Source organism: Momordica charantia, assembly GCF_013281855.1.
Source record: "Momordica charantia cultivar OHB3-1 chromosome 8 unlocalized genomic scaffold, Mcharantia_2.0 BLBB01000008.1, whole genome shotgun sequence".
Taxonomy (NCBI): domain Eukaryota; kingdom Viridiplantae; phylum Streptophyta; class Magnoliopsida; order Cucurbitales; family Cucurbitaceae; genus Momordica; species Momordica charantia.
Window position 1 is genome coordinate 9,050,111 of NW_028275166.1, and position 27,818 is coordinate 9,077,928.

Sequence of the window (27,818 nt, forward strand, 5' to 3'; positions counted from 1 at the left end):
AGAATTTATTTTTTAAAATATGATATAACTAACAGTCAAATTTAAAAATTTATTATACGAAGCCAATGGTACGTAACTAATAATTTTATACTGTCTCTGATGTATAAGTAAAATTTGGATCTACTTCTAATGATTAGTAAGAAGTAGCCATATTGTTGCACTCTCCTTGAATAATTTTTAGATTAAATTACAAAAATATCCTTAAATTTTACTATTTGTTATAAAAACCTCGATCCCTTCAAAAGTTCCAATATTATCATTCATCTTTCATAAATGTTTTAAAAGTAATATTTCAACAAACTGTCATTCATATTTTGAACGAAAAATTGTACGATACAAAACCAACTCCCAATTTTACTATAAAATTTCTTTTTTTCTATTGTCAAGAAGGAGAAGTCAAAAAAAAAAGAAGAAAAAAATTGTCAAGAGTTTGTTGATCCATTCTCACCTCATGAAAATTTTTTCCCTTCTGTAATGTAACATAATTTGAAGTCAAAATTTTCAGTAGCAGTTAGGTGATTGGATGAAGCTCCGCGTCAGTGTGGGTATGGCCAAAGAAGAAAGGGTCCCACGAAGTCCTTCCTCCTCCATTCTCGAGTTTGTTTAAAAGCAGCTGCAGAGCATCTCCATTTTTTCGCAAAAGAGTCTTCCTTTTTTATTGCATAAACAAATTCAAAGCAAATCACGCAACCCCAACATCACACTCTCTCTTGTATTTTCCCACTTCCTCTTCAAAACCCCTCATTTTTTTTTCTTCTCAAGAGAGAGAGAGGTGGGAGAAAAGTGAGGTGAAAGTACTAAACAAAAGGTTCAGCCCCAGCTGGGTTTCTTTTGTTTTTCCTGCCACTGCCCCCTCCATCTCTAATCATACAAGCATAGAATAAAGGGCAACAAGGGGGAAGGAACAAGAATAACAAAAAGAACCCTCCATCTCCATTGCCTTTGGTTGGTTTAAGCTCTTTTTCACAGAGGGGGTGGTTGGGGTTATTGTTCTGTTCCATGGTGGAAATGGGGTTGGGGAAGCTCCAAATGTGGAATGTGATAGTGGTGATTTTCTGCTTATTTGGTGTTTTTTCTGTTGAGGCCTCTGTTTCCTATGATTCCAAGGCTATTATCATTAATGGGCAGAGGAGGATTCTCATTTCAGGATCCATTCACTACCCAAGAAGCACTCCTGAGGTATGTTTTGAATGTGCTTCATGGCGTGTGTTTGTATGGTTTTGTTTTTTTCCCCTTTTTTGTTATTGTTTCTGGTTTTTGGTGTGCTTTATTGGTGCCTTATTCAGATGGGCATTTTCATAGATTCTCTGGAAATATGACTATGTCTTTTCCCCCCTTGCATGTCTTGGTTTTTTCTGGGTTCCTTACACATTTTTGGAAATTTGATCTTTCTGGGCTGGTGCAGATGTGGCCAGATCTTATTCAGAAGGCTAAGGAGGGAGGTCTAGATGTGGTCGAGACCTATGTCTTCTGGAATGGGCATGAACCTTCACCTGGCAAAGTAATGGACGAATATATTTTCAGTAATTTTCTTCATGCTCTCACCCTTTTGGTAAATATAACTTAAGCACAATTTTCAAAATTCATCTTGCAGTACTACTTTGAGGGGAACTATGATCTGGTTAAGTTTGTCAAGCTGGTGCAGCAAGCTGGCCTTTATGCTCATCTCAGGATTGGTCCTTATGTTTGTGCTGAATGGAACTTTGGGTAATGCATCATTAGTAAATTTTCCTGTTTTCTTACTACTAGAAGTTGGGAAGAAGATAAAGGATAATAGATGTTCTTTCATTTATTTTATCAGTGGTTTCCCTGTATGGTTGAAGTACATTCCTGGTATCAGCTTCAGGACGGATAATGGGCCTTTCAAGGTAGGCGTTTCGTAGTCTTGAATTCGAAGTATCATTTTTGTATCGCCCCTGTTACATGCTTCTGATTTGGTTTATTTCTAAATCAATTTTCTACTTCTGATTTGGCACATTCAAGTTTCAAATGCAAAAGTTCACCACGAAAATTGTGGGTATGATGAAAGCAGAGAGGTTATATGAATCTCAGGGTGGTCCAATAATTTTATCTCAGGTAAGCAACAACAAAAGTCTCCACACTGAGAAGATAGATTCTCTTTTCTTTCTTCCACTTGATTTTCCTTAAAGTTGAAGTGACTCAGTAAAGCGAGGAAGCATCTTTCTTTTTCAATGTTTTCTACAGATTGAGAATGAATATGGACCAATGGAATATGAGCTCGGTGCACCAGGAAAAGCTTACACGAACTGGGCCGCACAAATGGCTCTGGGACTTGGTACCGGTGTCCCATGGGTCATGTGCAAGCAAGATGATGCCCCAGATCCTATTGTAAGTACTACCAGACCTTATGTTGATTGGAAATGGATTTAATAATCATTTTCCCTGCACATGGATCGTGTTTGTTGTTCTTCTGTCTGTTTGTTACATTATTGCATTACTTTATCTCCTTTAACATCTGTGAATACTTTTACAGCTTATCGATATGTAACTCCTCGTCATATTCTTCAATTTTCGTTAAGGGCAGAAAAAACATATGCTTCCATGTCTCCATCTATTAAAGATTCCTATGTCGCTTTACTAACACAGTAAACTGGAAAATTCAAAATGGAATGTACTTTGAACAAATTTTGGTGAAGTAATTGTGACGACAACACTGTTAATCATCATACTGTAAGGGGTGACTATTAAGCTTTTGTAAATTGTTTTATTACAGATTAACACCTGCAACGGTTTCTATTGCGATTATTTCTCCCCGAACAAAGCTTATAAACCCAAGATGTGGACAGAAGCCTGGACTGGATGGTGAGTTGTCTTGCTTGTATATCATCTGGTGCCCTTATAAATAATTTTCTACCTAATCATATTTGTTTCCTTTCCCTTTCTCCTTTTTCTTACAGGTTTACTCAGTTTGGAGGTGCAGTTCCTCATAGACCAGCAGAAGACATGGCCTTTGCAGTTGCGAGGTTCATTCAGAAGGGAGGATCATTCATTAACTACTATATGGTAAGTTCATTGTTGGTTGCATTTCCTAATTGAAAAGAATATGTTTGATCAGTCAACTGATTTTGACTCGTTCTTGTTCGTTTTCAAGTACCATGGCGGAACAAATTTTGGACGAACTGCTGGTGGTCCCTTCATTGCCACTAGTTATGATTACGATGCTCCTATTGATGAATATGGTAAGCTCAAAAGATTATATTCCTGTCTTTAGTGCTAAATCTTTATAAAGCTTTTGACTTTCTTATCTTGTATCATTTGCTGTGTTTGAAGAGTTGGTGCTTCAATACCTTCACCATTGGAAGAGGACAACTAAGATTTTATTAATCAATAACAAAGTAAAGTAATTTTTGTCCCCCATGTTGCACTTTTCGAATGTTTTACAAGTACGGTTTTGATAGTGACTGAACTGACTCCGAGCGGGACAGCCAATACGGATGACAAGGGGTTGGTCAAATGATGTTTGTGATTAGCCTACTTGCAAATATTTTATCTCTAAACCTCAGTCATATATCCACTTTTCTCCACAGAGGATTTTATTGTTGTGGAATATTGACCTGTTCTATTATATAATATGTAGGAATTGGTGACTTGTTCTTCCACCTTGCAACTTATAAAAGTTATTTTGTTCGGTCTCTATCATAGGTTGTATCCTAAAACTGTGTCAACCTAAACTTTGCAGGCTTATTGAGGCAACCTAAATGGGGTCATCTGAAAGATCTGCACAGAGCAATAAAACTTTGTGAGCCAGCTCTCGTGTCTGGAGACCCGATCGTGACACGACTTGGGAATTATCAAGAGGTGAACATTTTGATTTTTTCATCTGCTACTAGCCTACTTATACTTGATGAACCTGCAAAACTTAATCTCTGAATTCAATCTAATCATAGGCCCATGTATTCAAATCGAAATCTGGCGCTTGTGCTGCATTCCTTTCGAACTACAACCCAAGATCCTACGCAACGGTGTCTTTTGGTAACATGCACTACAACATTCCACCTTGGTCTATCAGCATTCTTCCGGACTGTAAAAATACAGTTTATAACACTGCAAGGGTATGGGGAAAAACTCTGAATTGTCTTTGCATTTGTGTTGGAAATGTATTCCAAGTAACATTCACCTTCTATTAATTCTGCATTAGATTTAGATTTTTGAATGAATGTTCAAATTCTTATGTCCAGGTCGGTGCCCAAACGGCGAGAATGAATATGTCCCCTGTTCCGATGCATGGAGGCTTCTCATGGCAGGCGTACAATGAAGAGCCAGACTCTTACAATGACAAAGCATTTACTACAGTTGGGTTGTTAGAGCAGATAAATACTACAAGGGATGCCACTGATTACTTGTGGTACTCGACAGAGTAAGTGAAGGATATTTGCATATTTCTTTCCCTTTTAACCTTTCCATCTCCATTCATTTCGATAACCATGACGGATTTCTATATTGAATAATCCATGTTTCTCCTTTTGCAGTGTTCATATTGATGCTAATGAAGGATTTTTGAGGAGTGGAAAGTATCCTGTTCTTACAATCTTGTCAGCTGGCCATGCTATGCACGTTTTCGTTAACGGTCAATTGTCAGGTGCACAAAATATCATTGGTTGAAAGTTCATATTTCTCATTATTTATATAACCTGGTAGATTTTGGAATGATTTTAAGTTCATCTTATATAATAGATAATACCAAACAGTGTGTGTGTAAAAGAATGGCTTTACTCCAAAATCAATGGAGATTGTCCTCTTGGAACCTCTAGAATTTACCTTTTCATAATTCATAATTCAAAAGCTGCTGGAACTCTATATTTCCTTGATATTTTTTAAGAACACAGCTTAAAGAACAAAATGAATTTTCAACTTAGTCTGATAACACATTTTTTTTATCTTAGTCTGAGAACACATTTTTTTTCCTGCCTTTTACAGGAACTGCATATGGAAGTTTAGATTTCCCAAAGCTTACATTTAGCAAGGGGGTGAACTTAAGGGCAGGGAACAACAGAATTGCACTTCTAAGTATTGCAGTCGGTCTCCCGGTAAGCTTTCGTCCTTCGAAACAGACTTATAATGCAATACAATGCTGTTCTTGGTTCCCCACTTGGTCAGTTACACGATGAAATAATATGATTGTATATTTTGCTTATTGACTTTTGATCTCTTGTGTATGAGTTCAGAATGTTGGTCCACATTTCGAGATGTGGAACGCTGGCGTTCTTGGCCCGGTTAATCTGAACGGTCTCAACGAGGGCAGAAGAGACTTGACCTGGCAGAAATGGACCTACAAGGTTTTTTTTCTTGTCCTGTACTTAACTGCCTGATGTCCCAGCATCAGAATGTTTAACATTTTACATCTTTGCTCATTCCCAATTAGATTGGTTTGGATGGAGAAGCAATGAGTCTTCATTCCCTCAGTGGAAGTTCCTCTGTTGAGTGGATCCAGGGATCGCTCGTTGCTCGGAGGCAACCGCTAACGTGGTTTAAGGTAACTTATATTTCAACATCCTCGTCTTTTATCCGCTAAGGTTGTTGGGGAATGTCGGTAACTGCATTTCCTCAACCGAAAGAGCTGATTTCTTCTGCTTAGGCTTTCAAATGCTGCAACTTACATATTTCTGATGTGTTTTTATTCAGACTACTTTCAATGCTCCTGCTGGTAATTCGCCCTTGGCGTTAGATATGAGTAGCATGGGGAAAGGACAAATATGGTTAAATGGCCAGAACATCGGGCGGTACTGGCCTGCTTACAAGGCATCTGGTTCTTGTGATTACTGTGATTACACTGGTACATATAATGAGAAGAAATGCTCAAGTAACTGCGGCGAGGCGTCTCAGAGATGGTAGGCAACAAAAGGTCCAAATTGAATTCTAAATTATACTTCTTTAGTTCTTCAAACATTGATAAAACTAACTACTCTTTGATCGTTGTTTTATTAGGTATCATGTTCCCCGTTCTTGGTTAAACCCGACAGGCAACCTGTTGGTTGTGTTTGAAGAATGGGGTGGAGACCCGAACGGAATCTCTCTGGTCAGAAGAGACGTAGACAGCGTATGTGTCGATATCAACGAGTGGCAACCAACTCTAATGAACTGGCAGATGCAAGCCTCAGGTAAAGTCAACAAGCCCCTGAGGCCAAAGGCTCATCTGTCCTGTGGCCCGGGCCAAAAGATTTCGTCGATCAAGTTCGCCAGCTTCGGAACCCCGGAAGGTGTATGCGGGAGTTTCCGGGAGGGAAGCTGCCATGCTCACCACTCATATGATGCTTTCCAAAGGGTAAGTAAAGTAACATTCGGCTCTCGTACACTCTAGTTTTCTTGTGGTAACTGAACATGAGGTTGTTGTTGCAGAACTGCATCGGACAGAACTTCTGCACGATAACGGTGGCGCCGGAGATGTTCGGGGGCGACCCGTGTCCAAACGTGATGAAGAAGCTCTCGGTGGAAGCCGTGTGCAGCTGATGAAGATATGGAAGTGTGGAATGAAAAGTGTAGAATGCAGGAAACACAGTGATTCATTTTGGGTGGATTCTCTTCTCTCCATTGGTGAAGTTGTACAAAATATACGACAGACTGATGGAAGAGAGGGATATGGAGATTGAGAATTATGAATGTGGAGAATTTATGTGTAAATAGTTAGCTGTTTTTAGTTGGCATTATAGAAATTAAGTTGGAAGAATGGGAAATTATTATTGGATTGGAAGTTTGTATGGGTCAAAGAAGCACATTGAGGTTTTGATTATTGAATCCATGTGCTTCTGTTTTTTCTTCTTTTAAAGTTGTTGATGAAATGGAAGCCTCTGGCTTCTGTTAAATTGTATTCTTGTCATTTTTAACTTCATGGGAAGTAAATTGTTCATCAATCTCTCTCTCTCTCTCTCTCTCTCTCTAACATCTCACTCTATTTCTCTCACATTCATTTAATTGTCGAATGTATTTTGAAAAAGTATTATCCTTTGAATCCTTTGTAGTAGGGGTGTTCACGGGGTGGGGACGGGAAACCTTCCTCGTCTTCGGCCCCATTTCAATTCCATCGTGCGAAAATTTATAATACATTTTTTTGGACTTAGGGAATTATTCCTCGGTTATTATTAAAATAATGTCTCAATTGAATAAGTTATAAAAGAAAATTTTGAATAAATGATTAATTTCCAGTGATGAATCCCCATTTATATGGTTAAATTCATATGGATGATCTTCAATTAGAAAAAAGTCGTTAGTCTAAATATTTATTTACAAATTATGATATATATGGGCAGTAGAGTCGAAGATGTATATAACCCGTAGGAAAAATGAACATTCCTAATTAGCTATCGCTAGAAAAAGGAATCTGCAAAAAAATTGATTTAAAACCAAAAAATATTTTAAAATGTCTTCTTAAGGGAAAAAAAAAAATTATTTCCCTTAAAACAAGTTCTGGTGCGAGCCCACGGCCCAGGGTAGACCGATTGTTCACAGTGGACGTATCTTTTGGGCTTCGGAAGTTAGTTTTGGGCCGTGAAAAGGCCCAATGCCTATTTTCGGAACAAATTTTTTTAAAACTGTCCCTTTATATCATATTCTCAAAATTTTTTTTTCGTCTTTCTTAAAAATCTCGCATTATCCATTTTTAGAAACAAATAATGAATTAAAAAAAGTTGTTAGTTTACGTTCTTCATGGGAAGCTGCTTTAGTAGGCTTTCACGTGTTTGGCTATTTTCGAAATACTTCGTGAATAAACTAAAGCATTTTTTATTCCAAGAATAAAACTTCTATATTTTTGGTACTTATGATAATAACACTTACTTTATTTGTCAAAAATTAAATTCATTTTTAAACTAATTCAGTTGTCGGTTCATTCTTCAACAGGCACGGGTCGGAGTTCTAGTCTCCTCCCACTTTGCATGGTCCTTACAGTGATATGCCTACTAAGGTGATAGGTAAACAATATGACCTTACCGATATCTCGATATCACTAATCCACAGTAGTCTTGCTCGAAAATGAAGAAATCGTCCGTTGGATTGGTCAACCAAGAAAGGTATGGTGAGAGACAAGCTTTGTTTGCTCCAATGATGATTTTTTTGATCTCATCCGTATTTCGATCCAAGAACCAAGAAGGTTTCAGTCTGGTTCCTAAACGAACATCTCTCCTACATTTGATCGCAACTAGGTACGATGTCTGATCATTTTTTGAATAGTAAGGGGCATGCCTCATTTATCGATTAGGGGTACCATTTCTTTTCTCTGTCTCGCTATACAAAACTTGATGTATAGTCTACATGGTCCCCTAGTTTCAACTACTCTTAATTCTAGTTAATCCAGTAATGCAAACAACCTTTATTCTCTGAAAATAGTTGATAGGACATTATAATTGTAGTTAAGAAATTATGTTATTTGTCATAGTGTTAGTAAAGAAAAGACAATTAAAATGGAGATCTTTTAATTTGGAGATGCTATATCATATAGAGACAAGAATTTATTAGTAGGCTGCCCAAAATTTAATGCTGGCTCTTCTTTGTGGACGAGAGTAGGTATATGTTGAATTTACTCACATTTGGGTCATGTTTGCTTCTCCCTGATTAAATGCATGGTTGGTGTGCACATACTAATAATTTATTTTCAGACATTTAGTATTTGATACGAGAGATTTCTCGTGCTCATAATTCCTACCTAAAAAATTAGGATTCTACGTTAGCTCTATTAGAAGATTTGTGAAGCTACAAACATGAATGTATAGGTCTTTTGGGAGATGACGTAGTGACAAGAACATGGAGTCTTGTGGTATCACTTACTAAGAAGTATATTATATATTTGAGTCCGGTGTGTTAAGGATCCCACATTTAAAAAGAGAGGGAACCTAACAATGGTTTATAATAGATATGAATTACTTCTTTCATTGTCAACTGGAAAATCAAGAAAAAAGAAAGAAAGAAATATTGTGTAGAAACCGAAAAACTATTGCCTATGTTTTTCATTGAAATTAATTAGAGTGGTTTTACATTTTTTTTTCTTTTTCGAAGAAGGTTTTACATATAGTTTGAGAATAAGTAGGTTGTTTTCTAATCAATAAATGGTCTGCCATCCACTCTACAAGTATTGGAAATATACTCTTCTTTATTAAATAAATTATCATGTTCTGATTTGATGTTTCAAATTGACATATCCCAAGAAAATAAACAACTTAGTCTTAGAAGGAGTTTCTGACCACTTCTGAAATACTTGAAACTATGAATGGGGTTCAAGGATTTTCTTTTTCTCCTTTCAAAGTGATACGTCGTAGACATCTCGACGTGTCCAGAACCTCGACATCGACGCAGAAGAAAAATGTCGTTTTTTCCCCAATGTCAAAGATATGTCGACGAAGTGTTGAGTAATGTCGTTTCTTTTTTTTACTTATAATCTATAAATTGATTTTTTTAATAATTTGAAAAGATATACTCACTAGTGGTGTCAAAGGATATTTCGGTTAAATAATTTGAAAATATATGTATAGTTTGTTTGGGTGAGACAACCTAGGAATTGATTTTTTCCTCAGCAAAAACGGTTTTTTTTACCTTTTGTGATGTTTTTTTTCCCAACAATTTTTACTGTTCATCAACATCACAAAAACCCCAAATTCTAGTAGTGTATGTTTCCATCTATCCTTTTATCTCTTATAAAAAGGCAACTAAATAAGTAAATCTAACGAAAAAAAATCAAATATTTTCTAAAACAAATTAAAGAGACTTCCGCATCCAAATTTGGCTCAAGATTATATGTTTATTTGAATTAAAAGAAAAAAATCAGGTATGGTATCAGTTAAATTATATCACCACTATTTGTATATAATAAATTTTATTTTTCAAATTTTATACCTATTTCACATATCTGGTTTAATTATTGAACTAAAGATTAGATTTGATTAGAAATTATTGATCAGTAACTTTAATTTACTAGTTCAAATAATTTACATGTAAGTATATACATGATTTTGTTATGACATTATCATCGTAACAACATTTTCATAGGTATATTATTGATATATTTAGATATGATGATCAACAATGATGATCTAATTAAGCTACAATTAAAGTTTTATTTACTAATTCAAAAAAATTTACATCAATATCCACAATTTCTATATTTTTTTTCTTCTGAAATATCTATCGCCATCGACATATCCATCAACATATCCGTAAAATCGGGACCTCGACATTTGCATCGACATCGACATTTTGAACCTTGCTTTCAAAGTATGGCTAGAAGTATTTTTTAAACGTGTAACTAAGTCGTTTTTTTTTTAAGAAAAGACGTGGTTAAGAAATCCAACCTCGAAAAAATCAAGGGACATAATAAAAATGATGAGATACATAAGTAAAAAGATTATGAAATGGAATTCCAGAAATATTAAGAACATCGTGACCCGACCTGACCCTAGTCGCGATTATTTGACCCTCTGATGAAAGCAAAATTATTCAAAATGTAGCTCCACTGTAATGAGTAGGTCTATTTGGATCATACTTAAAAGAGAGGGTAAAAGAAGGTGAATATTTTATATGGCATAAGCCAAACATGAGTGAAAATCAAAGGGAACTCATCGAAAAAGGAAAAAGGAGCATTAATATGAGAAATAATAATGAAAACAAGCACACTAAAATTTGATAAAACATATTAAATTGATTGCGTAGAATAAAAGGATTTACACAGAATTATTTCAAATAATAATTTTTTTTTTTTTTTTTTTTTTTTTGCTTGAGGAGTGATATTACAGCTGGATTTGGGGCACGACAGAGACGATTCTGATTTGGGGTTTTGAAGAAGTAAATGATGATAACCATAAATGTCAGATTTCTTTTATGGAGTTGTTGTGTTTACTGTAAGGAAGAGGGGAAACCAACCTGTAATTCTTAAATGGTGCCCAACAAATGAGCCCAACTAAACTCGAGAGAGAGATTGCAGATGGGTTACTTTACGCTACTTGCTGTATCGTGCATTACTTTATGCTTTAACAAGTTGAGTTATGTTAAAATTGACTTTAAGATAGGGAAAAATGTACTCGAGAGAGTTAGATTGCATAAAATTATTTTATGCTTTTTACATTGACTTTATGAGAGAAAATGTTACTTGGGAGGATGAGATGGCAGAAGAGTTACTTTATGCTACCTTTTATATCTTGCATATCAAGTTTACTTTAATTCATGTCGTGAGTGGTCAGTTGAACTATGTTCAGATTAACTTAACGAGAGGGAGAAGATTAATTACTTTAGGCTGCCCGCTACCTTGTAGAAAGATTATTTTATACCTTAATTAATTGGACTATGCTCAAATTGACTTGACGAGAGAGGCATTATTGATATAGATATCTACAATAAGCGAGGTGGAGATTTAACCCTAGAGGAGATTACTTTATGGTTAATTACAGTTAAATTATGTTCAAATTAGCTCAATCTTAACGGTCAGTTGGACTATATTTAGATTAACCTTTTTGTCGTGGTTATTAACTTTTTTTGTTTAAAAAAGTAGTACAATTTTGGGAGGATTGAATTAAGAAAGAAAGAATATTAAACCAACTTGACTTTACTAATTGAGTCAACTCAAAATCAAGAAATGGTTCCTTGTAAGCAATATTTGCCATTTTATTGAATAATTTAAAGTACAACTATACAAGGACATGAATTTAACATGTCATTCTATAAAAATACTCAACTTTTCATTCCATCACAGGAACAAATAGGAAAATTGAGATACCATTTATTCATTAGACATCACCTGATCTTAAATTAGATTCCAACTCGACGTGGGTAGATTTCTCACGTGAATTTAATTTTAATTTAAACTAAAAAAAAACTTTGCATAAATATATTATCATCTAATTCATATACCGCGTAAATCTACTTTTAACTCTTAACTATAAGAGTAAAGATGAAATATATTATAAGCTATATTAAGTTTTTAGGTTTATTGGTGACTTGTTCGAGACAGATTCCTTGATGAGCTGAAATGGTTGATCGAACGATCAGGATCTATTCTAATCCACCGTGGCAATCTTTTTTGCCACACAGTTTTTTGTTTGGAGTTCCAAGAAAACAGGTCTAGTTTCTTTTGTATATATACACACATGGGTGATATAAGGTTACAGCGAAGCCAACCAGAGGCAGCCACATAGTGTGCTCTGAAAGAAGCAAAACTTCTTCTGAGTCTTCATCTTCTTCCCCCAATGGCTTTTGTTGGGGCACAGAAATTCCATGCTATTATTCCCTTTCTGCTTCTTTGCCTCTCTTTCATCATCCTCTCTCCTTGTCAAGGTAAAGTTTCCCTTTTTATTTTTTTGGAAGAAGACAAAAGTCGAGCGGAGTGAAGAAGAAAGGAGAGGGGAGGCAATGGCCCCTCTTAGTTTGTCGTAGAATATTAAGAAAATCATATAAAAAGTTAAAGAATTTGAAAGTCTATTCATTCCTTATTGAGAAAGGTTAAATGTTTTTGCAGGGACAAACTCGTATTCAGAGTTCCGTTACCCGTTCATCAAACGGGCGAGCTCGTTTTCGTCGTTGTCATCGTCGACGTACTCATCCCGACGTGGGGAGAACGTTTACGACTACATAATAGTAGGGGGAGGCACAGCAGGGTGTCCCTTGGCAGCCACACTTTCCCAAAAGTTTAGTGTTCTATTACTTGAAAGAGGGGGAGTCCCTTTTGCCAATTCAAATGTCTCATTTTTGAAGAACTTCCATATAACTTTGGCAGACATTTCACCAACTTCTGCTTCCCAAGCCTTCATTTCTACAGATGGAGTTCTCAATGCTAGGGCTAGGGTTTTGGGTGGTGGCTCTTGCATTAATGCTGGTTTCTACACAAGAGCAAGCTGGAGGTACCATACCATTTTGAAACTCTAGATCTCTTGATTCATTCATTTCGAAAAAGTTTCGTGTTTGATCTTATAAAAATAATATTATTTTTTTAGTATAACGTGTTAGGATGAAAATAATTGAGTTATACTCACGATGACAGATAAAAATAATCTGTCTAGAGAAAGTTGCATAAAATTTAATTAGGTTCTAAATATGGAATCCAAGGAAAGAAAATGGCTAAAGATGCATTTATTTTAAACATGATCTCAAGTTATGTTGGTAGCGAAAATACCTAGTTTAGCTAGTTTTTGAACAAAAGCGCATTATTCTCAGATTTTTTTAAAATTAGTTTAAATACTATTTTAATTAGTCTTTAAACTTTATCTATTTTCTTTATTAATTATTGTTGATACTATATTGTTACATTAAATAAAGTGGACCCATCATTACTTGTTATAAGAAGCTTACTAAATTTGCATGTTTAAATAAAAAGATGCAAAAAAATACTTCTTTTTTGGGATATTATGTTTTCTAATTCTTCTTTCTTTCTTTTAATAGAGTTGGTTTTTTTTTTTCCTGTAAAGATACGAGTGGGGCTAGATTTCAAATCATGAATGGATATAGTTTAAGAATAACCATTGGCTGATAAATAAAGTTCATTAGAATTACCCTTAGAAAAAGAGAGTAAGAAAGAAAAAGAGTTCATTAGAATTAAGAAAACAATAAAAGAAAAATATTCAATACTACTCCCATCATATTACTACTTATTTGTAACTAGCCATGTATGCAGCCTTTTTACTTAAAAAAAAAATCTGGAAACTTAAACATAGTTCAATTAGTTGAATTAAATATCTTCGACGAAAAGATTAAAAGTTCAAATCTTCATTCTCACATATTTTTAAATTAAAAAAAAGTGAACCTCATTATTGTGGAACATAATTTAAGTTTTTTTTTTTCAACTTTTGAATAAAATATGTGGAGGTGGAGGTTCGAATTCACGACTTTTTGATCGGAGATAAATATCTTAACCAATTGAGCTAGGTTCAGGCTGGCAATGTCGGCTAAAATTATTTTTGTAAAAATACAAAAGAATAATGTAGAAACTTTGAGTATAGTAAGTGGAATTTTCAAACAAGTAATAGTGAAAACAAGGTCACACATTAATTACAATGCCATATATAGTACTATGAATTCAGAGCATTTATGATTCCATCTTCCCTTCTTAATGTCATAATACTTCATCCATTTGCAAAAGAAAGTGAGTTAGGTGGAGTTTGTGTGTGAGAATTTATAGAAAAGACTTTAAATATTTTGACCCACATAAATCTCTGGATAACGATTTTTAAAAATTTTTGTTTATAAATATTACATTACAAATACAGGCGCAGAGATTCAAGCCATGAAAAAATTTCTAATATGAACATTTTTTTATACTACTTTTAACTTATAATTTGCCAAATCAACCTTATTTAAGAATGATGTGATGTTTATAGAATAAAACAATATAATATTTAGTCATGTGTCATATTGTAAATGATAGGAGTATTATTTATGTAGAACAAAAAGTTTTCAAAATTAACTTAATGACTAAATCATGCATAAATTGCCGGATAACAAACTATTTTAGTTGAACATTAAGGGTCGAGGATTTCCTTTCTTATCTCTGTTTCATTCTTTTTATTGAAAAAGAAAATAGAAATGCATGTCTCCAATAACTATGAATTTAAGAATGATAAAACTATATTTTTATTTATGGCTTGGAACGAGAGCCAGAAACAAGAAATAAGAAACTTGTTTTTTTTTTCTAAAATTTATATATAATTTTGAAAATGTTTCTAAAAAAATGAGGAAAAAAAATAGTTATAGTTACTCAATAAAATTAGAAACAAGAAAAAAAAAGGGAACTTTAGCCATGAGTAGTTGGAACCTTTTATCCTTATTTATGATGTAACACTAACACTCTTGAAAAAACAAAATTTTAGTATATTTTTATCTGGGCTACACACATTTCTATGGGCCTAGAGCCAAGCCCATTTTAAATGTCAAACACTCATTTGCAGCCCAATAGAGGGCACGTAGCCCATCTCAAGTTCCAACCTAACATAAAGGCCTAAACAAAATTTTCCTTTTTAATTATATATATATTTTTCTTAAGTTCCAACCTTCAAACAAATTCAACCATCCATTTTGGAACTATGGTATGTCGACAATTTTTAAAAATAAATTTCTTATTTAAGGGATTAAATTGTCAAAGATATACGGATTAAATCCTTACAAACCAGCGGTGGGTGTTGGCACGGTGGCAAGAATCAAGTTCAAGCCTTCTTATATCCTCCTGAAGTAAACAAAAAAAAAAAAAAAACCCTTTCAAACTAAAGTTTATTCTATTTATTTCTTTATTATTATTATTTTTATCAAATTAAAAACGAATGTTATAGATATTTCACAAAAAAAGAAAAAGTTGATTAAATATTTGTATTTCGAAAACGTCATCCAGGTTCATAGAGAAAGTGGGATGGGACGCAAAGCTTGTGAATGAATCATACCCATGGGTTGAGAAGCAGATTGTTCACCTCCCCAAGCTCACGCCATGGCAGAGAGCTTTCAGAGACAGTCTTTTGGATGTCGGCGTCTCCCCTTTCAATGGCTTCACCTACGACCATCTCTACGGCACCAAATTTGGCGGCACCATCTTCGACCGTTTCGGCCGCCGCCACACCGCCGCCGAGCTTCTCGCCACCGCCGACCCCCACAAACTTACCGTCTTGGTTTATGCCACTGTCCAAAATATAGTGTTTGACACAACTGGTACGTTAAGCCACTGTGCACATAAACTGTTTGTCGAAATTTCTGTGAGAATGTCTTTCAGCACAAATTCTCTGTTTACAATTTTAACTGTTTGTGCACTCATTTTTTGAGTTAATTTGTCGATTTATAATTTGGGTTCCGAACGTTTAGTGGTATCTATTTAATTCATGTTGTAATGTCTTTGTACAGGGAAGAAACCGAAGGCAGTTGGAGTGATCTTTAAGGATGAAAATGGGAATAGACATCAAGCAGTTCTTAGAAACAGGGGGCAGAGTGAGGTTATATTGTCTTCTGGTGCAATTGGGACACCTCAAATGTTGCTGCTTAGTGGAATTGGGCCAAGAGCAGATCTTGAAAAGTTGAACATATCCGTGGTGCTTGACAGTGAGTTTGTTGGGAAAGGCATGGCTGATAACCCCATGAACACTGTCTTTGTTCCCACCAACAGACCCATTCAGAAATCACTTATACAGACTGTTGGGATTACTAAACTTGGTGTTTACATTGAATCTAGCAGCGGTTTCGGGCAGTCCTCGGATAGCATTCGATGCAATCATGGGATGATGTCAGCTGAAGTAAGCTACCCTTCTTATAAGCATCAGATTCATGATTTCATTATTTATGATAAAATGAGTTTTTGTTTGCTAGTTCTAGGTTCAATCATTCATATATTGACATGTACATTATCTTTGAGTAAGTATAGCCGTAGTTAGTGTCATATTTGAAAGTATTGCAATTTTTTGGAAAGAACAGGATGTCAAAAGCATAATGAACATAGAAAAATGTATGAAGTATTGCAATTTTTTTGAACCATATTCTGGGAAACACATGAAACAGCTACTTAAGTCATGAAAGCAATGATATATCATCATTTTCATGATGCACTGGCATTTGTGATGTAACTAGATTGGGCAACTATCCACCATTCCCCCAAAGCAAAGAACCTGGGAAGCCGTCCAAGCGTACATCAAAAGGAAGCGAGATTTACCTCAAGAAGCATTCCAGGGAGGTTTCATTCTTGAAAAGATTGCGGACCCCATATCAACAGGGCAGCTTACCTTGGCTAACACTAATGTTGATGACAACCCATCTGTGACCTTCAACTACTTTGGCCATCCCTACGATCTTCACCGGTGTGTCGATGGAATTCGCATGGCAGCAAAAGTTGTGCAGTCGAAACACTTCACAAAATACACAAAAAACACTAGGCAAAGCATTGAAAAGCTGCTTAATGCGACTGTGAAGGCCAACGTGAATCTCATTCCTAAGCATACTAATGACACCAAGTCTTTAGAGCAGTTCTGTAGAGACACTGTGATCTCGATTTGGCATTACCATGGAGGTTGCCATGTGGGCAAGGTAGTGAGCCCTGATTACAAGGTCCTTGGTGTTTCCCGACTCCGTGTTGTTGATGGATCGACCTTTAGCGAATCTCCTGGAACCAACCCTCAGGCCACTGTCATGATGATGGGAAGGTAAGGCTAAAAATTAGTCCGACTTTATTTGACTAAAATTGTTGATTGGTCTTAACAAAAACTAATAAAAACCAAAGTTAGACGTACACATGAAGAATTATGAAGTAGCAACTAGCTTATTTTGAGATGTCCTTATTCTGTAGGTACATGGGGCTGAAGATTTTGAAGGATAGACTGGGAAGGGCAGCTGGTATATAGGGATGCTTGACCTCTGGCGTGGCGGCTATCGCAGTGAGCACGTCTTGAGTGGCATCGTTGAAATGTAATTATATCTTTATCTCTTGCTATCTATCCACGTTGCTAAAATGCAGAATCTTGGCTTGCTTGCTTTGTGCAATGCATATAAGGTTTTGTTGTCCCATTTGAACTTCTAACATTCTGAGCCTACTTCAAGTTATCCTCTTCTGATATGTCATTAATTAATTTTTGTTTCTTCTCTGAAATCTTACATCTTCTAGGACATACATATTTGAACCATTTACCGTTATTTGTAACCATTTCGTTAAAAGAATTACGTCGTAGAATGATCTAGCTCTTCCCATCAAGCTAATCCAATCCTTATCTCCCATCATATCACAATAACCATTATTTAGAAGAATCAGCATGTCGATTGGTAGACTTGTTGACATGGGTTAATTCCACATCAATTTCATCTCCCTTCCCGACCAGACGAAGGAGATATGAATTCTATTCAGGCGGCCAAGCCCTTACCCTGTGTTCTCTCCAGGTCGGGTCGGAGGCGGAGATTTGATTAGAGACCAATCTGGTTAGAATGAAGAACAGTAAAAGATGGGTCATTTTCTTCCATCCCACCAATAAAAAAAAAACCAAATCAAATGCAAGAGACAAGAAGGAACTTTTTTGAAGCCTTGGTGGAACTATGGGAGTAGGTTTTGTAAATACCAAATAGACTAGAGTAGGAAAAGATATTCTTTTGATATCAGAGAATTTCCCCATATAAAAAGACAAGTGATTTTGGAACAGAAAGGCATTCCAGTGAAGACAATTTAAACAGACAATGCCACACAGAATCTTATCCAGGTTGGGATTTTGTTATCTTTTTTGTTATTTGTTTGTTTTTATGTACTTTTTGTAAGTAATGTAAAAAACAATGTACTTGTAGGAATATTGACATCAAAATAGGGTACTTTTACTTGGAAAGATAAACCAGTCTTTCCCAAAGGAACAATTTGTTTGAGAGTATTTATCTATCTAAAGGTTCTCTTTAGACAAATGTTTAAATACTATTTCAGTTCTCTCATTTTTACTTTAGTTTATTTTGGTTACTGTACTCTTAAAATTATCATTTTGGTTTTTATGTACTTTAAACTTTTGTTTATTTTATTATTTATACTTTTAAAATATTTATATTGGTATCTACTTTTAAAAAGTATCAATTTGGTTTCTATTAGTAAAATTTTAGCACACATTTTATACCCATCGAAATTCTTTAATACAAATTTATGGACACATTTTAAGAAATTTAGTGAGGGAAGTGTAATACTAAAATTAAAATAAAAAGACCAAAATGATTCATCTTAAAAGTAGATGGACCAAAATAGACGTTTCATAAGTCATAATGCCAAAATGAACAAAAATTGAAAGTACATAATCCAAAATAGATATTTTGAAAATATAGAGGTCAAAAGAATTAGTATAAAGACCAAAATAATATTTAAATTTACAGTAAATTTGGAATTACTTGGGTTTGTGTTGTGAAGTCACAAAGGACAAATCAATTTTAAATGATTCAACCCCTCAAACCAGGAACCATGTAAAGAGTAATCTATGAACTTTTTTTTAGTACAACATGTGAGGGTGGGAGATCGAATTCACAATCTTATATACCAATTACTGTTGATATATGCTCGACAACCTATATATTACTATGGGAATTCTTTAATTTAGGGGTTTTCTTTTAAAACTTAGTTAGCCAATAATAAAATACCAAGCTTTTAAAAGAAAGTCAATAATTTTATTTATCATTTTATGCAGCACATCCCTTGAAGTTTCAAAATTTGTGGACCTTGGAGAAAAGAAATACAGAAAATATCTTTCATTAATTGGTTTAGATCCGCACCAAGTGGTAGGTATGAGTATGTAACAGAAATTTTGAATTTATTAGGAATATATAAATGTTTACAAAATATTTATTAATTTAATTTTATATAAACAAACAAACTCGTATGAATTATTTGACCATTTACGAAATAATAAAACCAATGATTGCCAGACAGATAAGAATAAAGAAACAAACACCCCAACAGCCAATTTTAGGTGTAATGTCTTCACATTTTTTTAGTCTCAAACATTGTTTATAAAATTCTAAATCTTTTTTATTTTTCTTTCTTGTTTTAAAATACATTTCAAGTTTTCTTTCAACCTCTTGCCTTTTACCCTCTTGCATCATCTAGATTTTTTTAAGACCTTGTAATAAAAAGATTAGCAATTTCATATATATAAGTTTGACTTTTGAGAGGTTAATTTGAGTTCCTTTGACATGAAAACGTCTCATGGCTATTTGGGTAACTAAAGTTTTTTTTTTTTCCTTCGTCTATAGATTATGTAAACTATGTGCTATATTAAGTAGACCATAGCCTAAAATGTCAAATTCTTACTTAGTTAAAAACCCATCTAAAGAGAATGATTGAAATACAATTAAGCCAATTCTTAAATATTGTTAATCATAGTTATGCCTCCATTTAATGGACATGAGTTGTGACTGAAAAAGTGGGTCAACACCAACAAATGCTCACAATTAAATAACCATTTCTAAATTTCTTTTTTCCTTTTTTTTTCATTTCCCAGGGTGACAAAAGGAGCACTATTTAAAATGGGAATTTTCTTTTTATGGTATATAAATAAAATAGTTATTAAATTACAAATTTAGTCCTTCAACTTTTTAGTTGGTGTCTAATAAGTTTTTGAACTTTAAACAGGTTCTATACTTTTAATTGACATTTTCATAGTGCTCCTAGATTTGAATTAAAATAATGAATCATAGCACATGAAGCCATCTTTTCTTTTCTTTAGTCATGAAAAAATATAATTGGTCTGTAAACTTAAAAAATATCTAATAGGTCCTGAAATTTTTAATTTTGTATTTAAGGAGTTTATCGACCTAGCAAACATCTTTTAAAATCACGAACCTATGAGATACACAAAAATTTTATGGCCTTGGTAGACAATAGTTTCATGAATTTTAGAAGTAAAATAATTTATAGGCTAATTAAATACAAAATTGAAAGTTCATAATCTATTAGATACATGATTGAAACTACTTATTAAATATAGAATTGAAAGTTTCAAAATTTATTTAAAATAGTTGATGAATTCATATTCTAAAATTTAAATTTAATGTAAAAAGAAAAGAAGAAAAAGAGAATGGGAATCCAATTCCCATTTGGGGAAGAAAATCAAACAAAACGAGAAGAAAATCCAGAGGAGAGGGGAGGGTACAGCTGGAAATTGAGATTGATTGGACCTATTTTTTTTTTTCCACTTTCTCTCACGTGATTTGCACGCTCCGGTTTTCATGGGACCGAACCGGTGAGGTGGAGCCATCTGTATTGGTTGACTTTCCCTTTCATTTAAGCGCGTTTCCCATACTTAAATCCAACTCTCCCTCTCTCAAATTCTCTCTTTCAAAACTAACACCTATATACATAATTGAAAGAATAAAATTGCAAAAATTACCCATTAAACATGCGAAAGTGTTACAATTAAGTATTAAAAAATACACAAACCAGTATTGTTATAATCGAAACTTTGAACTAAGGGATCGTACAATTAAACTCAAAAATTTTACATTAGTATATTTCTACGTTTTCTTAAATCGAGTTGTCAGCTCAATATTAATTTGAAAACCGTATTTTTTCATGATTAATTTTGTAGTTGTAAAATTTTATAGAAAGAAATAAATTGGGTTAAATTGTAACCATCTCATAATTCGGGAGTCTGATTGTATCACATTAATTGCAATGAATTTATAAGCTTAAAGGATCATTTTCAAAAGTATTAAAACGAACAAATGAAAAATAAGAAATTATTATTGCATATGTTAGTTTATTTACTATAAGATGAATATAAAAAACAAGAAACAAATAAATGTTGATTATTTTTTCCTTAAGAAATATACATGTTGCTATATGATTGGTATTATACTAATATAAGTATTTATCTATTTTTCTCATTTGATATTTAAACTCGATACATATAATTTGGAACATAAACCTAAGTTGTACTAAATAAAAAAATGGAAAATGAAAAAAAAAAATGAAGGGTGGGGATGGAATATTTGGAGTGATTGGAAGGAAGGTTGAATTTGTAAGTAGACAGTAACGTTTTAACCAAAATCAGTCCAATAGGTTATTTCTTAATAAAAAAACAAAATATAAAATTAATTATAATTATCTTCTCAAATAAGTTTTATTTTTCAAGCAATACCTTTCTTTCTAGAGCTTTACTAGAAAAAAATGTTGTCTTTTTACAAAGATTGGTCGAAAGATTTTAAATAATGAAAAAAAAATATCCCACCTCGCCTTTAAAGAGAGAATATTTGAATTAAATTAAAAACACTCTTTTTCAATTATGTATATTTTAAAACCCAAACTAATAGTTATAGGTGACAATGGGACAACAATAATATAATTCTAATTAAAGAAAAAAATAATAACAATATAAGATCAAATCATTTTTCTAATTATTCTAGTTCATAAACGACTAGTCTATTTTAGTCATAAAATTTATATAGTTACAACATATGACCTTATCAACATCAACATATTAATATTTATATTTAAAATTATGTTATCTATTTATTACAAAAATAATGATTAGGGTCAAAATAAATATTTTCTAAAATTCAATGACTAAAATTAACATTTTGTAAGTTTAATGATTAAACTAGGATAAACCGCAAGCTTCTTTGATTTTAGAAATGAGTAAAATTGTATTCTCTAATCCTTACTACTCAACCGAAGAGCGAACAAGGTTCTATGGTCGGTCTATGACTCCTAGATATCAAAGACATTCTTAGAGTGATCTTTATGAGATCAAAATGATGGGATCCATTCATAAATTTTCCTTCCTTCCTTTCATTGCATTTCACTCAAAAGGATTGAAGGGAGGTATTTTCCTAAAAAAAAGTATTCAAACTAATATTATTTGACTGTAATAATAATAATAATAATAAATTTCCCTCTTTATTATATTTTTTTTAAAGAAAGGAAGTCATTTTTTCCATATTTCCAAATATGTCCACTTTATTTCTACAAATTACAGTCAGCCCCACTCCCCTCTGTCTCTTTTTCTGAAATTGGTTAAAGACAGAGTCCCCTCTTAAAAAGCTTCTTTAAATTCCGTTTGATCTCACAGAAATCTCCCAATTTACTGCAATTTCTCCTCAATCGTCTTCCGCCATGACGGACAGAGTCCACCCAAACACGGCGGCGGCGGCGACGGCGAACGGCGCTCCGGCGCCCAAGCCCGCTCCATTTCCGGCCACGAAGTCGCAGCTCTACGGAGCAAGTCGCCCTGCCTACCGCCCTCAGCCGCACCACCGCCGCCGCCGCAGCCGCAGTTGCTGCTGCTCCGTCTGCCTCTGGTTATCCCTAATCATCATCCTTCTAATTTTCCTCGTCGCCATTGCATCGGCGGTGGTTTACCTAATCTACCGTCCACAGCGGCCGTCCTTCACCGTCTCCGCCATGAAACTCTCCTATTTCAACATCACATCCTCTTCACTCCTCAATTCGAAGTTCGATGTCAACGTCACCGCCAGAAACCCTAACAAAAAGCTCGTGTTCACTTACAATCCGGTCTCGATTTCAGTATTCTCCAAGGAAATCGATGTCGGCGACGGATTATTGCCTGGATTCGTGCACGAAACGAAGAACACTACTCTGTTGAAGACCTCCATAATCAGCAGCCGTCAACAGCTCGATAGCTCGTCGGAGAGCACCTTGAAGAGTGCGATGAAGAGCAAGAAAGGTTTGCCGTTAGCGATTCAACTCGATACGAAGGTGAAATTGAAGATGGGAGCACTGAAAAGCCCTAAAATCGGTATTCGAGTTTCTTGCGACGGAATTTCAGTAAGCGTTCCCACCGGAAAATCGCCGGCCACCGCCACGACTTCCGGCGCGAAGTGTAAGGTTGATCTCAGAATAAAGATCTGGAAATGGACCATCTGAAAACAACACAGCAGAAGAACAATTGAAGAACAAGACGAAGGCGATGAAGAAAAGGAAGAAAAAAAGGTCTTTGGTTTTATTTTATTACCTTTTTTGTATTTTTTTTCCCGAAATTTAATTTTCGCCATCTTTGATTATATACTTTTTTTTTTAAATTTTTCGTAACTATATTTTTTTTTCTACTTTTTTGTCCAAATATATTTAGAATATTTTGTAAATGGAAGCAAGCCTGATGATTGAATTGTGCTTAAGAATTTTAATTTTTGCATAAACTCTGTTTTTATAGAAGTATTAGAAAAATTGTTCACAATGAATTATTATGATTGGATCTAGGTAGTATAATATATGATGATTATCTGATAAGTTGCAGGAAATTTTGGGTCATATAATAAAGTTTCTTTATTGTAATTAAATTATTTAATAAAGAAAATAAAAAGGGGTATAATAATATAATGATTGTTAAATGTTAGGTGATATGATGTAGTTGTTGGAAAATGCTGAATTAATTTGGCTGGCTTTATTATTTAATTTTAAGAACGTGTGCAAGGCTAGCTGTTTTTTCTTTTCCCTTTTTTCTTTTATTAATAATAATAATATGGCTGGCTGTTTTATTTATTTAATTCCTTTTGGAGTGACTTTGAGGGAGAATTCTAGAGAGAGAAGGGAGGGCATGTGATAATAAGAGATTTTTTGTTAGTACAATCTGTGGAGGGACGATTCGAACTCCATAATCTTTTGACCGTTGTTTTCTTTAGATTTGAAATAATTTAGCATATGAGTTATATAAATTTTGTTACATAAACTTAAAGTTTATGAATTTTTTAAAAAAACTATAAACTCATTTTTTTAAATGATTTGTTGGGTCTTTTTCTTTATCAATTAGATTCACATAAACTAATTCAAACCCGAACTTTTCGAGCTGGACTTAGGGTGTGTTTGAGAGAATCACTTTTGATACCGTTAAAATCACTTCAATTTTCATGAATCATGTTTGGTAAATTAATAATTAATTTTAGAAAAACATAAAATCACATAAAATTCATTTTTATGGTATTATTGGGTGGTGAATTTGGAAAATAAATTATTCTTAAATCTCTTTTTTCAAAATCATTTGTTATATTTGTTTTCTAAATTATTTACTTATATAATTCTTATTTTTAGTTTTTTAAATCACAAACTAAACTTTTAGTTGGTCTCAAGTAGTTGTATAAGTCTGTAATTTATTATTATTTTTATAAAATTGTAAACCCCTCTTTATATACATATATTCCCTTTGTGTGTGTTTTTTTTATTTCCCTCAATTTTGAATTATTGGTTACATCCTCGAAAATAAATTTGATTAAAACACGTCATCGATATATCTCAAAACTATTCATCTCATCTTTGGTACAAGACATGATTTGATAATTTCTTTGTAAGTACTAAAACACAATATCGTGAATTCAAATCGAGAAAATAATATGTTAATTTGTTTTTGAGTATAATATACAAGGATGGAGATTCAAATTAACAATCTTTTGATCATATTTTAACCAATTGAGTCGTATTCAAGTTGGCGTATAATATGTTAACTAATTGATGTATGCTCAAATCGAGCTGTAATAGTTTACGATAAGGTGTTAGAGAGAGAATATGAGAGAGAGGGAGAGGAAATTAAGGGGTAGATGCATGAGGAGGTAAAGAGAGTGGACTTAGCTTTCAAAATGAGTGGGTGGGCAAAGCTAAAAGAAAAGTCATAATCTTTATTTTGTTGTGTAATGGACTAATTAAATGAGGCAATTTTGTTGAGGGTGAGCTGTATATATTATATATAACATAAATACTTTACAAATATATTATTCTTAAAAAAAAATCAATTTGTGTCGGTGGAGAGATACTTTAATTTACTTTTTTTTTTTAGTTTTATTTTTTCTAGCTTTGAATTATTGTGGTTTTCCTTTGTTCAATCTGGTCCCACTCCCACTTGAAATTCTACAACAGAAATTACTCTCTCTCTCTTTTTTTTTACTCACCTTTATTTGCAAGTCCTTTTACTTGTACCTTATTAATTTACTTTTTGGCCAAATTCCAGTTTTACCCTTTTAAGGGGCATTTCTAGAAAGTTGGAATTTGTATAACTTGGTTTGATAATGATTTTGTTTTTTGTTTTATGTTTTTAAAAATTAAGTTTAAAAAACACCATTCTTGTTCGTGCATTTCTTTTCTTTGTTATAAACTTTTAAAAATTTGAGCCAAAATTTGAAAATTAAAAAGAAAAGAAGTATTTTAAATTCTATTTTTATTTTTTTTATTTCTTTTGCTTTTGAAATTTAGCTTAAGAATTTTTATGCATTTTTAAGAAAAATGAAAATATACCCGACAGCAAACAAGTATAATTTTGAAAAATAAAATACTAATAATTATCAAATGACACATTAGACTTTAAAATTTATAGGAATATGAGCTTAGAAGTTTTAGAAATTTATTTGATTTTTTATTTTCATTTTCCAAAAAATTATATGTCCATAAAATTCTGTTCAATATCAATATTAACGTTTCTAATACTAAATCTTTTTCTTACTTGATTTTTGAGCTAATTTTTAAAATGTCAATACTTACCCTAAAAAGTGAACTTATATACAATAACATATTTTAACAAAGGTCATCTAACAATTCTAGTCATTGACTTTATTTTATAATTATTTAAATATTATATTTTTAAAGTGAAAAAAATATTTAACCAATAATTTGTGTACTTTATTAGTGCAAAATTATACTTGACGTCCATTTCAAATATTTAATGCAGTACGATTGAAATTTCATTCAATAATTTCTCAAGAAAACATTCCATAATAATTCATTGCATACATAAGTAAAATTAAAACACTTTGTAACTCTAGCATTAAAATAATCTTCCATTTATTTTAGTTTCTTCTTATTATTATTTTTAATTTTACAAATAAAAATACTTTTCATATTAAAAAAGGGTGTGACGCATGTGCCTCAGTTGGCAAGGCATGTTGTATCTGCAACATCCAACATGCATGCATCATTACCATTCTTCATTCAATCACATGCATTAGATCTTCCTTTTATTTATTTATTTATATTTTATATCTGCGAGTGTTGTCGAGCAACAAATCAGAATTAATTTTTTTAAGATCGGTGATTATTATTGAATTTGAACTCATTTCTTTTTAATTTATCTTAAATCATTTTTGAAAATTTATTATGCTATTTGGAAAAAAAAACTGTCTTCCATTATTTTAACAATCATATATGAATTAGGATATCAACGAAATTAGGGACTAGTTCATTGATAGTTTTTTTAGAGATTATAATTACATAAAAAATTTAATCTACAAAATTTACATTTTTGTCATAAAATAATTGTAACTATCCACAATTTATCAATTTATCATTCTTTATTTACACCTAAATATTAATAAATAATTGAAATTAAAAATGGTTGATTTGGAAGGTTAGATTTTAATTCACTTATTTTATGTCAATTTATAGTTTTCAAAAATAAAAATACTCAAACAATCCTACCCAAATCCCAAAAATCCTTTTCATCTCATTCACTCGCCCGTTCCTTCTTCTGTTGGTTTCTTCTTCTTCCCAAAACACAATTTTTTCCGACCATTTACTCCGTTCACTCGTCAGTATCAGGCCATCATGTCAAGGTTCTCCGTTCTCGTCGTCGACCATTTACTCCGCTTATCCCGTAGCAGATCGTTTACTTCATTCTTGTCGCTGGCCACCCGTCAAGCTTCTCACCATTCTAAAGTCGAGGTTTGTTTCGTCTTCTTCTCACCATGATATATTTTCCATATCCATATATCTTTAAGATGATACTCATTCCTTTTACATGAACTAGTTTTGTACTATTTAACCCATTTCTGTAGAGTTTTCAAATTCGGTTTTGAACAATGCTCTCTTTCGAAACCCCATTCCTTTAGATGAACTAGTTTTGTACTGTTTAACTAATTTTTTTTCTATGCGGATATAGTTTATAGCTAGTTTAACTAGTTTAAAAATGCTACCTTTAGATGAACAATTTTTTGTACTATCTAGTTTAATTAGTTATCATCATCGAACAGTTCAGTTTTTTCGGAATCTATATTGTCAAAGAATCCATATATCATATAGGTGTATCTTATAATCAAGCATGTGTTAGGGTGTCTAAATTGATAGAGTAGGTTTTTTAAGCTTTTTTTTGTTAATTGTGATTTGATATAACCCTATCTAAGTTTATATGAGATTGAGTATTCAATAGTTATTGATTACTTATATCCGGATATGTGTAGTTTATATAAGTTTATGTGATTCATTGTTAGAATCCATATAAATGAATTAAATTTACCCAACCCATCAGCTTAAACTTTTGGGTTAAGTGGTGGTTTGTTCATTCTTTTGATGGTATCAGAGCGGGAGGTCCTATGTTCGAACCCCTGCGTTGTCGTTTCCGATTTAGAGATGCCCGGAGGACAAATTTGAATGGAGAAGTCCAAGCACTAAGAGGTGATTTTTAAAAATATTCCACACCATT

At 33.2% G+C, this 27,818-nt stretch overlaps 3 protein-coding genes across 3 annotated transcripts; all 3 read left to right on the plus strand.

Moving 5' to 3' along the window:
- The first annotated feature begins 622 nt into the window (after positions 1 to 622).
- On the plus strand, positions 623 to 6,869 carry BGAL1 (beta galactosidase 1). Its single transcript, XM_022292474.2, has 19 exons — positions 623 to 1,179; positions 1,406 to 1,501; positions 1,595 to 1,707; positions 1,802 to 1,868; positions 1,984 to 2,076; positions 2,206 to 2,349; positions 2,735 to 2,823; positions 2,919 to 3,024; positions 3,113 to 3,200; positions 3,701 to 3,819; positions 3,909 to 4,073; positions 4,200 to 4,378; positions 4,491 to 4,600; positions 4,939 to 5,048; positions 5,187 to 5,297; positions 5,384 to 5,494; positions 5,644 to 5,849; positions 5,947 to 6,283; positions 6,358 to 6,869. The coding sequence occupies exons 1-19, from the start codon at positions 1,000 to 1,002 to the stop codon at positions 6,466 to 6,468; spliced, it is 2,535 nt and encodes an 844-aa protein (XP_022148166.1). The 5' UTR covers positions 623 to 999; the 3' UTR covers positions 6,469 to 6,869.
- Positions 6,870 to 12,086: 5,217 nt separating this feature from the next.
- Positions 12,087 to 17,539, plus strand: HTH (Glucose-methanol-choline (GMC) oxidoreductase family protein). The gene is made up of 6 exons (XM_022292396.2): positions 12,087 to 12,270; positions 12,452 to 12,833; positions 15,311 to 15,621; positions 15,811 to 16,196; positions 16,528 to 17,096; positions 17,240 to 17,539. Exons 1-6 carry the CDS (start codon positions 12,183 to 12,185, stop codon positions 17,292 to 17,294), a joined length of 1,791 nt encoding a protein of 596 aa, XP_022148088.1. The 5' UTR covers positions 12,087 to 12,182; the 3' UTR covers positions 17,295 to 17,539.
- Positions 17,540 to 22,422: 4,883 nt separating this feature from the next.
- Positions 22,423 to 23,559, plus strand: LOC111016867 (NDR1/HIN1-like protein 13). The gene has a single exon (XM_022292420.2). It carries the CDS (start codon positions 22,517 to 22,519, stop codon positions 23,285 to 23,287), a length of 771 nt encoding a protein of 256 aa, XP_022148112.1. The 5' UTR covers positions 22,423 to 22,516; the 3' UTR covers positions 23,288 to 23,559.
- Positions 23,560 to 27,818: the final 4,259 nt, after the last annotated feature.

Coding starts and splice junctions, on each gene's coding strand:
- BGAL1 (XM_022292474.2), top strand. CDS start 1,000: ATGGTGGAAATGGGGTTGGGGAAGCTCCAAATGTGGAATGTGATAGTG. Junction 2,350..2,734: donor ATGATGCCCCAGATCCTATT/GTAAGTACTACC, acceptor GTTTTATTACAG/ATTAACACCTGCAACGGTTT. Junction 2,824..2,918: donor ACAGAAGCCTGGACTGGATG/GTGAGTTGTCTT, acceptor TTTTTCTTACAG/GTTTACTCAGTTTGGAGGTG.
- HTH (XM_022292396.2), top strand. CDS start 12,183: ATGGCTTTTGTTGGGGCACAGAAATTCCATGCTATTATTCCCTTTCTG. Junction 12,271..12,451: donor CATCCTCTCTCCTTGTCAAG/GTAAAGTTTCCC, acceptor ATGTTTTTGCAG/GGACAAACTCGTATTCAGAG. Junction 16,197..16,527: donor ATGGGATGATGTCAGCTGAA/GTAAGCTACCCT, acceptor TGATGTAACTAG/ATTGGGCAACTATCCACCAT.
- LOC111016867 (XM_022292420.2), top strand. CDS start 22,517: ATGACGGACAGAGTCCACCCAAACACGGCGGCGGCGGCGACGGCGAAC.